This window comes from Bos javanicus, chromosome 7, assembly GCF_032452875.1.
Source record: "Bos javanicus breed banteng chromosome 7, ARS-OSU_banteng_1.0, whole genome shotgun sequence".
NCBI lineage: Eukaryota > Metazoa > Chordata > Mammalia > Artiodactyla > Bovidae > Bos > Bos javanicus.
In genome coordinates, this window is record NC_083874.1 from 59366552 (window position 1) to 59378763 (window position 12212).

At 37.7% G+C, this 12212-nt stretch overlaps 1 protein-coding gene across 14 annotated transcripts in view; it reads left to right on the top strand.

Annotated features, from left to right (window-relative positions):
- The window catches only part of FBXO38 (F-box protein 38), a 65067-nt gene that overhangs the window by 27102 nt on the left and 25753 nt on the right, over positions 1 to 12212 (top strand). For all 14 annotated transcript variants that reach the window (XM_061423937.1, XM_061423943.1, XM_061423944.1 and 11 more), the window contains 3 exons: positions 3537 to 3707; positions 5358 to 5500; positions 6397 to 6607. In XM_061423937.1, coding sequence (XP_061279921.1) covers positions 3537 to 3707; positions 5358 to 5500; positions 6397 to 6607 — 525 coding nt within the window. The remainder of the gene's footprint in view (positions 1 to 3536; positions 3708 to 5357; positions 5501 to 6396; positions 6608 to 12212) is intronic.

The window sequence follows — 12212 nt, forward strand, 5'->3', positions numbered from 1 at the left end:
GGTTCTGAAGAAGTGTGACAATCAGGAGACCCTAAAAATAGGAACAAATATCAAAGGAATGAATGTAAGACATGGATTTATCATGCTAGGCTGCAGCAGTAATGCTGGAAACACCCACTCAGGTTCAAGATGATCATAAGTGAGAAGGCAAATTATACTTCACAGAGCAAAAACAAAATTTTTACCAGGAGATTAAAGAGTATTTCTCAGCAAAATTATGAAGAATTAGTTAAGGTAAAATGTCCAAGAATGCCAGTAAATACAAAAAAAAAGGGACCCTAGGAGCGAGACCATGAATTGTATGGAAAGAAATTTAAAGAGGTGGGAGTAAATCCCAGTAATGGGCAGGACAGCTTCACCAGAGCAACAGTGTTTTCTTTGTAGTTTGTGTCAGTTTTGATCGCTGGGATTGTGAGAGACATTTATTGGGTTCCTATATCCCAGTATTATGCTGGACATTGAAAATGTAACTGTAAACTAGGCAGAGTCTAGTTTTCCTTCAAATTGCTCATAGTAAAGTGGACCATCCTATAGAGTAAAGGTCAGGCAGGTGGCAGGAATAATAATAGGAAGCAGGAGACACAGTGTGATATCCAGTGGCATAATCTAGACTGGCTGATCACTAAACCCAGCCCCTACTTTCTGACAAGACAGTAGACCCTAAAGCCCAGACAGAGAGAACGGGAGTGTCTGAGTTAAAAGTCCACTCTCTAAGGTATAAATATTTACTAACCAATACCATAGTTCTAAAAATGGATCCAGATTCTCAAAGTTCACTCTTCTCTACACATGGCCACACCTGACTTGAAAAACATTATCCTTATACAGCAAAAGAGTTACATTTTAAATAAATAAATAATTAATTTGGCTGTATCGGGTCTAAATTGTTGTTCATCGTGTCATGCGAGATCTTTTAGTGCATCACACAGACTTTGCAGTTGTGGTGTGTGGGTTTAGTTGCTCCATGGCATGTAGGATCTTATTTCCCCAAGCAGGGATCAAACCCACATCCCTTGCATTGCCGGGCAGATTCTTTACCACTGGGCCACCAGGCAAGTCCCAGAGAGTTATATTTTTAAGATTTTATTTTTCTTTTTAAAAGCTAATAAAACTTTACCATAAATGTAAACCAGTACAATGTATCCGTCAGTTTTGCTTTAAGACTTCAAATTCTTTTTTCCTTTTCTAGACAATTGAAAATAATCTGCTACCTGTCTCTTAACTTTTAACGTAAATTTTTATTTTGCAAAATAAAGGCTACCATTTGTACAGAATACCTAACCCAAGATTGTATCTGAACCTGACAATGGACAGATGAAGCAGGACGGTCATAGAGAGTAATCATCAGATCAGATCAGATCAGATCAGTCGCTCAGTCATGTCCGACTCTTTGCGACCCCATGAATTGCAGCACGCCAGGCCTCCCCGTTCATTACCAACTCCCAGAGTTCACTGAGACTCACATCCATCGAGTCAGTGATGCCATCCAGCCATCTCATCCTCTGTTGTCCCCTTCTCCTCTTGCCCCCAATCCCTCCCAGCATCAGAGTCTTTTCCAGTCAGTCAACTCTTCGCATGAGGTGGCCAAAGTACTGGAGTTTCAGCCTTAGCATCATTCCTCCCAAAGAAATCCCAGGGCTGATCTCCTTCAGAATGGACTGGTTGGATCTCCTTGCAGTCCAAGGGACTCTCAAGAGTCTTCAACACCACAGTTCAAAAGCATCAATTCTTTGGCGCTTAGCCTTCTTCACAGTCCAACTCTCACATCCATACATGAACACAGGAAAAACCATAGCCTTGACTAGACGAACCTTTGTTGGCAAAGTAGTGTCTCTGCTTTTGAATATGCTATCTAGGTTGGTCATAACTTTCCATCAAAGGAGTAAGCGTCTTTTAATTTTATGGCTACAGTCACCATCTGCAGTGATTTTGGAACCCAAAAAGATAAAGTCTGACACTGTTTCCACTGTTTCCTCATCTATTTGCCATGAAGTGATGGGACCAGATGCCATGATCTTCGTTTTCTGAATGTTGAGCTTTAAGCCAACCTTTTCACTCTCCACTTTCACTTTCATCAAGAGGCTTTTTAGTTCCTCTTCACTTTCTGCCATAAGGGTGGTGTCATCTGCATATCTGAGGATATTGATATTTCTCCCGGCAATCTTGATTCCAGCTTGTGTTTCTTCCAGTCCAGCGTTTCTCATGATGTACTCTGCATATAAGTTAAATAAACAGGGTGACAATATACAGCCTTGACGTACTCCTTTTCCTGTTTGGAACCAGTCTGTTGTTCCATGTCCAGTTCTAACTGTTGCTTCCTGACCTGCATACAAATTTCTCAAGAGGCAGATCAGGAGGTCTGGTATTCCTATCTCTTTCAGAATTTTCCAGTTTATTGTGATCCACACAGTCAAAGGCTTTGGCATAGTCAATAAAGCAGAAATAGATGTTTTTCTAGAACTCTCTTGCTTTTTCCATGATTCAGCAGATGTTGGCAATTTGATATCTGGTTCCTCTGCCTTTCTAAAACCAGCTTGAACATTAGGAAGTTCACGGTTCACGTATTGCTGAAGCCTGGCCTGGAGAATTTTGAGCATTACTTTACTAGCGTGTGAGATGAGTGCAATTGTGCGGTAGTTTGAGCATTCTTTGGCATTGCCTTTCTTTGGGATTGGAATGAAAACTGACCTTTTTCAGTCCTGTGGTCACTGCTGAGTTTTCCAAATTTGCTGGCATATTGACTGCAGCACTTTCACAGCAGCATCTTTCAGGATTTGAAATAGCTCAACTGGAATTCCATCACCTCCACTAGCTTTGTTCGTAGTGATGCTTTCTAAGGCCCATTTGACTTCACATTCCAGGATGTCTAGCTCTAGGTCAGTGATCACACCATCGTGATTATCTGGGTTGTGAAGCTCTTTTTTGTACAGTTCTTCTGTGTATTCTTGCCACCTCTTCTTAATACCTTCTGCTTCTGTTAGGTCCATACCATTTCTGTCCTTTATCAAGCCCATCTTTGCATGAAATGTTCCTTTGGTATCTCTGATTTTCTTGAAGAGATCTCTAGTCTTTCCCATTCTGTTGTGTTCCTCTATTTCTTTGCATTGATCACTGAGGAAGGCTTTCTTATCTCTTCTTGCTATTCTTTGGAACTCTGCATTCAGATGTTTATATCTTTCCTTTTCTCCTTTGCTTTTCACTTCTCTTCTTTTTACAGCTATTTGTAAGGCCTTCCCAGACAGCCATTTTGCTTTTTTGCATTTCTTTTCCATGGCGATGGTCTTGATCCCTATCTCCTGTACAATGTCACGAACCTCATTCCATAGTTCATCAGGCACTCTATCTATCAGATCTAGGCCCTTAAATCTATTTCTCACTTCCACTGTATAATCATAAGGGATTTGATTTAGGTCATACCTGAATGGTCTAGTGGTTTTCCCTACTTTCTTCAATACTGGATGTTAAATAGTTGACAGCTTAAGTTGTCAAGATTCCATGACACTAAAGAATCTTTTGTTTTTTAAATCTTTTTCTAGGCAGAATGGCTAATGCAGATCTGGTGAAATATGGTTTGGCTGATGTGGTGGAAAATCCTGGTATTATCACTGATATAGGGATGAAGGCAGTCAATGAAGTTTTCTCCTGTATCAAATATCTGGCAATTTATAATTGCCCCCATCTACATAACCCATACAATTGGATCTCAGGTACTATATCTTAAGTACAGGTATATTTTATTGATGTCAAAATAATACATATCTTTGTTTTCTGTATGGCATTAACATTCCTCATGTAAAATGTAGATTTTTATATAGATTGTTCATAGAAGTTCTGGGAGCCTTTGATAACTGAGTTAGAAATACTTCAGTGCCTCTTTGAACTCCTGAGATTCTCTGCCTAGAAATTTGCACTTGTCGAGATTATAGATTCAGTCGCACTAATTGTTATGTGTTTTTCTTTGGGCCGGGCATGTAAAATTAAGCTTAGGAATTGTTGCCTGGGATATTATGGTTGTTTTCTCTGTGTTACCTTAAAATGGCATATCATCTGAACAGACAAAGTAGGTATGTATGTATTTTAAAAACTTCAATTAAATGACATACTAAACACGTAGTGAAATTTTCTATTACCTTAAAATTTTAGGCTACTTCACATGATATCTCCCTGCCTGATACCTTGGGTACAGAAGTGTGACTTTTGCACTTGGTATTTTCCCTTATGAGAGGAGTTTTATTCTGCGCGCCCCCCCCCCCCCACCCCAAGAGAGTAATGCTATTTATTTTTTTTAAGGCACTTCTTAGATACCTAAATTCACAAGCCTTTAATAAAGTCAGAGCTAGAGACTTTTCATTTTGACATCCTCGTACCAAACAGGCCCTCTCACTGACAGCTGCAAACCAACACTGACAGCTGTCTGAGCCACCACACAGGGATACTACAGCTCCACACAAAACCCACCTCCAGGCCTATTGCAGGGCTCCTGAGCCTCTGCTAAGATCAGTTGTTAGAATGGCCATGTCTCACCCATGGGAAGAGAAGTTCTACCCCTTGCCCAGCTGCACCAGGAAGCTATTGGAAAGTACAAGCTTTAGGTTGTAGCTGGCATAGATCACTTTTAAAAAATAACATTTATTGGGTTTTTGGTTTGTTTGTTTTCTTAAATACAGAAGAGTATAAAGAAGAAAATAAAAAATGGCCTATAATCCCATCACTCAGAACTCCTGTTAACACTTAAAAACTAAAAGTAATACATGCACTTGATAAACAGTATCAAACAGTACAGAAAGGTACAAAATGAAAGGCCTCCTCTTCTCAAAGGTAACCACCATCAATGGTTTCTTGTATATTTTTCTGGACAGGTTATTTTGTGCATTTGCAGCCTATACATGTATAGCATTTAAAAATGATTTATGTATACTGAAGGACCTTACTATGTATATACATTGTCCTGTAACTTGTATTTTGCATTGAGAATATTTTGGAGAGCTCTCCATATTAGCAGGCTTATTCGGTTCTTCATTCTTTTAGTAGCTGCATAATGTTTTATTAAAGGAATACACCAACATTTCTTTTAACTAGTGTCCTGTTGTTAAATAGGCATGTAGGTTTTAAGTGAATCACATTTAAACAAAGACAGACTTACTTTCAAGTTAACGATTTCCAGTCCATCTGGTTCTCATGAAATTGGGTAAGGAGACATCATAGTTTAGAGTCATTAAGTATTAGAGATCATGAAATAAGATAAAATTTACACAAAGAAAATGGGTTTGAAAGTCTTTGTGACCTATAGCAAAATTCATGAGTAATGGAGAAAGTAATAGTTAATATTTTCTCTGGCCATGTCATTTCTTCAACAGACCACTCAAGGTGGACTCGATTGGTTGATATCAACTTAGTGCGTTGCCATGCTTTGAAGCTGGACTCCTTCGGCCAGTTTATTGAATTGTTGCCCAGCCTGGAGTTTATTTCACTGGACCAAATGTTTCGTGAACCACCCAAAGTAAGTCACATTTGAGAGAGTTTTGTACTCAAGAAAACAACCTAAGTAACTTTTTTTCCCTAATGATATGCCTTTACAAATGATATAATATGACTTTTTACTGCCAGCCTCAGTGAAGGAAGGCATAAAGGTTATAATAATGGATGGCCATATGTTCTTGTGAGTGAATACTAAGGGGTTTCCAGATAAATAAAAAAGTAAGTGGAAAGCTGTCTCCATCAGGTTTATAAAGTTAAGGTAAGAGCAAAGGTGGAAATTTGAGCTAAAGCAAAAATTATTACTTAGAGTAGTTAGTTGAAAGATTAGATCTCTAATTAGCAACCCAAAATATAAGTAAGGATTAGGAACTTATTTTGGATGTTTTCTTTTGCTGCTACTTTTTCTACTCAGTTGCGTATCTGGGGAAATCTGAAGTTGCCCAGTTGTACAAAATGTTATTTTAAAACTTCTTAATGTATACAGAAACTTAACTTCCTGTAATAAAAACTTAATGTTTCAATGAATTAGGTTCTCTCTTGTCAATTCTTAATGGTTATACCCTCACTGTTAAAGCAGTGCCATATAGTAGGGAAAGCTCAGCGGTGCTGCATAGTAGGGAAAGCTCAGGGTTTGAGGACAAATTATTTGGTTTCAAGTCTCAGGTGTAACACATACTGGTCATGCACTGTTGGGCAGATCCCTTCCCATTGTGCATGTCATCATCTGTAAATAAAGACTAATAACTTTGTCTTGCTTGAGGTGTTATGGGCCTTAAATGAGGTTCTTTATGAATAGGTGAAAGTATTTCTTAAAGTGCTATATAAGTATTCTATGTAAAGATGAAATGAAGGAATATTAAAACTGCAGTGTTTAATTCTAACCCAAATTAATAAACATGTGGTTTTGTCTTGCTTCAGGGCTGTGCTCGGGTTGGTCTGAGTGCAGGCACGGGAATTGGGGTTTCCTCGGCCCTTGTTAGCAATCAGAACTCCAACAATGACAATGATAATAATGCCCAGAATAATGCCAACATCCACGACAACAATCACCATCACCCAGATGACTCAGATGAAGAGAATGACTTCCGGCAAGACTTGCAGCCAGGAGAGCAGCAGTTTGCAGCCGACGGTAACCCAGATCTTTTGTGAGCTCCAGATAGAGATGATTTTTACTTTGGGTCATGTTTCTCTGACTTTCCTGTTTCCTTCTCCTCCATTTCAGTTTGTCACTTTATACATTGAGGAACCTTGCTAACAAAGCAGCTGATGGGTGGATGGAGTTTGCCTGTCTACTTGCTTGTTTTAAAGTTGTCTTTGCGACGTCTCTTGTCCATAGAATCTATTGGAGGTACTTACAGAAAGGGAAGGACTCAGATGCCATGAGAATTAGGGTGCAGTGAGCCTTAGAAGCCTGGCTTAATGGAGATTTAGCTGTCAGGATTTGGGTGAAGAAGCATCTTTCGGTATCTTGCTAAACAGTAGATATTCTCTCTCACCATTGAACTTGAGTGTGATCATTTTTGGATGTACCAAGAATTGGAAAAATGAATACCAGATATGTGTAGAGATTGTGTTGGATACCCTTCACACACCTCTCGCCATTAAGTCTTCAAAGCCACCGAGAAAATTAAGCACATAAGCTAATAAGGACCTATGGGATTTCACTTATGTAACTATCCATCCAGTTCTTTGATACTGACTGAACTCCTGCTCTCTGCCACCCCAGCTATTATTAGGCTTCACCTGCCCATATTGATGAGTGAGAATGGAGTGAAATTGTTTCCTTACAGATGTTCCAGTTTCTCAGTTGACACTTAAGAACTGGAAAAGGAATCTCTTCTAGCCACTTTTTTGGTTGTTGCCCCTTCACTTATTCTCTTGGGCAGAGTAATTAATGAAAATAGGGTGCCCTGGTGTATTCATTACTTTCATAATGAAAGTATTCTGTGTATAATTTCCTTTAAGATCACTCTGTATATGCAGGGCCTGACCTAAGAATCATTTGTAGGCATTGTCTTCACTTCCCTGCCCTACATGTTCTCTCTATAGAGAACTCTGCATTTTGGCTCTTGGCAAAGTCACCAGTGGCTCTTTTATAAAGGTTAGTGATATTTTCTCCACTTGTATCTTCTCTGACATCTCGTCTTAGCTGCATTTGTCACTGTTGTCCACTTCTATCTTCCTGAGGTATTTGCTTCTCTTGGCCTTTCTGAAACCATTTTCCTGATTTTTCCTCCTATCTCACTGGACACACCTCCTCAGGTTCCTTCACTTGTACCATCTCCTGTCCTCCACTCTTGTCCTTGCTCTCCCTTTTTCTTTCTATAAGCTTATCCAGTCTCATGGCTTCAGTGCCAACTATATACAGTTGAATTCTAAACCTTTATTTTCAGCTTTGATATTTCTGTTTTTTTAAAGTAATTGCAGTTATATCCAATTTCATACTTCTGATTTCCACAGGAGTACTTTTAGGCATTTCAAACTTCTGGCTAAATCTCTCCTCCTAAAACACAAAAACAAAAGTGCAGAGCCAGCAAGTGCTAGGGGTTAAGGGGTGGAGTGTGGAGTCCGCTGTTTCTTTGCCTTCTTGTCCTTGTGTGCCATCACAAAGATCTGGACTTCAGAGAATACTGACCATCTGTAGGAAACTGGTGCAGCACTTGAAGTGCAGCACTCCCCAAATCCTCCGAACGCAGTTGTGTTTGGAGTTGATGTGCTAGACAGAGTATAGACTCCACTAGAAAGTTACATGGCCATTGGCTTCTCGGTATAGAATGGGGGGTGCCCTTCATTGTTGTCATATATTGATGCAGCACGAACCAAAACATATGCAAGAATACTGTATTCGATTTAAGAGAGAACAATGAAACTTACATCCACTAACATTTGAAATTAAGGTTCAGTAGATGTGAGATATAATTACAAAACAAATAACTTGAGGTACCGAATTTGTCAGATGTGTTATCTTCAAATGCTGAGAAGTAAAGGAGGTTAGTGACAAAATGCCAAGATTGAGGAACTAGACAGCCTCAATAAGAGGAAACCTAAGAATACCAAAGATGGTGGCAGCATTTTAGAGAAGTGAATATTGGCATGAAACATTAGGCTCCATGGGTCTTTCCAACTTCATGCTATATTTTTGTGTATTTTTATTATTACATACATGTCAGGTTAATTCTTTTAAATAAAAAATAAGGACATGGGGAATTCCCTGGCGCTCTAGTGGTTAGGACTCGGCACTTTCACTGCCATGGCCCAGGTTCCATCCCTTGATGGCACCCACAAGCCACAAGGCACAGCCAAAAAAAAAAGATCTGGAGAAAGGGCATGTGACTGTTGATCAAAATTCGAAGTACAAAGAATTCAAGTAAAAGAAACAACAGGAAAAAAAAAAAAAACAAAGAGTGGTATAGGGATTAAAAATAAAAGGGATCATGAAGAATGAATGTTAGCTGAAATGACTAATATTAATGCTTGTACTCCTTAAGTACCAACATAACAATATTTTAAACAGTTTGAAATTGATATTCACATGTCTACTTTACTTACTGTAGAATTTTAGAACTTTTCATAAATGTACTTTTGGATTAGTGCTAGAATGAAGTAGATTTCACTCTGTTGCCCTGTTTAACTTAATCAGCTTGCATGAAGTAATTGCCTGTCAAAGAAGGGCATTGTAAAATTTTAAAGACCATTTAATTTATATAAGTTAAGTGTCTTTGCTAATAAACCACTGAAATAAAATTTGGTGTTTTTTTAGTGAACATTATCATGAAAGTAATAGATGACTCTAACAAAAATATGTTTTCATTGTTATACAGAGTACTATTTAATTTACCAAGATTCAATAATTTGGTTACGGATATTATCTTAGATTTGCACTTCCAAAACTGTTAAGATTTAGAATGCTTTATTGTGAACTACTTATGTTAACTGAAAATCTCAGTTCATTACCTTCATTTTGCAGCACTGTAAAACAGGAGGAGATAGCCATATTTTTTAACAATTCTCATTGTCTAACAATATTACCATCTGTCAAAATCATGCTTCTGTAATTGCTAAAGCATTTTGCCAAGTTATTTAGATATGATTACTTTTGAAGTAATTATAGCTGTAAAGCATAGTTTTATTTATATATCATTAACTGTTTTTCTATCTGGATTTAAAATAAATCCCATGTACTTACTGCTTTCAAAAGTGGGGTGCCACTCCATTCCCTTACCACCACCCCTGCAAATTAACCACTAAATGAAACTGCTCTGCAGCATTTATTTTAGACAGTGGTTCTCAAATTTATATATGAAAGAGACCAGTTAGTGTATATGTAAAATCGCTCAGCTCCATCAAGGTTTATGATTATATTAGGTAACAGGATTTTTTTTATAACTGAAACAACATTTCACCTGAACAGAATGTTTGTTAAGCATTGATATTTGATTAAAAGATAGCTTACATAGTTTCTGTAAGTTAAAATTGTTCTGAAAAATATGTACTTCCTAATGATAAAATACTTTGAAACAAAAAAATCAAAACCAAGAATCACTTAGAACTTCCCTAGCCCCAAAGTACCATCATCTCATTTAATTACCAAAGACATCTATTGAGATATTATCCTTTCTTTTTTTTTTTTTAATTATTTATTTTAATTGGAAGCTAATTACATTACAGTATTGTAGTGGTTTTTGCCATACATTGATTGACATGACTCAGTCACGGGTGTACATGTGTCCCCCATCCTGAAACCTCCTCCCACCTCCCTCCCTCCCCATCCCAATCCTCAGGGTTGTCCCAGTGCACTGGCATTGAGTGCCCTGTTTCATGCATCGAACTTGGACTGGTGATCTGTTTCACATATGGTAATAGACATGTTTCAGTACTATTCTCTCAAATCATCCCGCCCTCACCCTCTCCCACAGAGTCCAAAAGACTGTTCAGTACATTTGTATCTCTTTTGCTGTCTCGCATATAGGGTTATTGTTATCATCTTTCTAAATTCCATATATATGTGTTAGTATACTGTATTGGTGTTTTTCTTTCTGGCTTACTTCACTCTGTATAATAGGCTCCAGTTTCATCCACCTCATTAGAACTGATTCAAATGTATTCTTTTTAATGGCTGAGTAATATTCCATTGTGTATATGTACCACAGCATTCTTATCCATTCTCTGCCAGTGGACATCTAGATTGCTTCCATGTCCTAGCTATTATAAACAGTGCTGCGATGAACATTGGGGCACATGTGTCTCTTTAAGTTCTGGTTTCCTCAGTGTGTATGCCCAGCAATAGGATTGTTGGGTTGTATGGCAGTTCTGTTTCCAGTTTTTTAAGGAATCTCCATACTGTTCTCCATAGTGGCTGTACTAGTTTGCATTCCCAGCAACAGTATAAGAGAGTTCCCTTTTCTCCACACCTTCTCCGGCATTTATTGTTTGTAGACTTTGATGGCAACCATTCACACTGGTGTGAGATGATACCTCTTGTGGTTTTGATTTGCATTTTTCTGATAATGAGTGATGTTGAGCATCTTTTCATGTGTTGGCTAGCCATCTGTATGTCTTCTTTGGAGAAATGTCTGTTTGGTTCTTTGGCCCATTTTTTGTTTGGGTTGTTTATTTTTCTGGTATTGAGCTGCATGAGCTGCTTGTATATTTTTTGAGATTAAATCTTGGTTAGTTGCTTGGTTTACTGTTATTTTCTCTCATTCTGAAGGCTGTCTTTTCACCTTGCTTATAGTTTCCTTTGTTGTGCAGAAGCTTTTAAGTTTAATTAGGTCCCATTTGTTTATTTTTGCTTAAAAGGTGGGTCATAGAGGATCCTGCTGTGATTTATGTCAGAGAGTGTTTTTCCTATGCTTTCCTCTAGGAGTTTTATAGTTTCTGATCTTATATTTAGATCTTTAATCCATTTTGAGTTTATTTTTGTGTGTGGTGTTAGAAAGTGTTCTAGTTTCATTCTTTTACAAGTGGTTGACCAGTTTTCCCAACACCACTTGTTAAAGAAATTGTTTTTACTCCACTGTATATTCTTGCCTCCTTTGTCAAAGATAAGGTGTCCATAGGTGCATGGATTTATCTCTGGGCTTTCTATTTTGTTCCATTGATCTATATTTCTGTCTTTGTGCCAGTACCATACTGTCTTGATGACTGTAGCTTTGTAGTACAGTCTGAAGTCAGGCAGATTTATTCCTCCAGTTGCATTGTTCTTTCTCAAGATTGCTTTGGCTATTTGAAGTTTTTTGCATTTCCATACAAATTGTGAAATTACTTTTTCTAGTTCTGTGTTGGTAGCTCGATAGGGATTGCATTGAATCTATAGATTGCTTTGGGTTTATACTTATTTTCACTACATTGATTCTTCTGACCCATCAACATGGTATATTTCTTCAACTATTTGTGTCATCTTTGATTTCTTTCATCAGTGTTTTATAGTTTTCTATATATAGGTCTTTTTTGTTTCTTTAGGTAGATTGATTCCTAAGTATTTTATTATTTTCCTTGCAATGGTGAATGGAATTGTTTCCTTAATTTCTGTTTCAGTTTTCTCTGTTAGTGTATAGGAATGCAAGGGATTTCTGTGTATTAATTTTATATCCTACAACTTTACTAAATTCATTGATTAGCTCTAGTAATTTTCTGGTGGTATATTTAGGGTTTTCTATGTAGAGGATAATGTCATCTGCAAACAGTGAGAGTTTTACTTCTTCTTTTCCAATCTGGATTCCTCTTATTTCTTT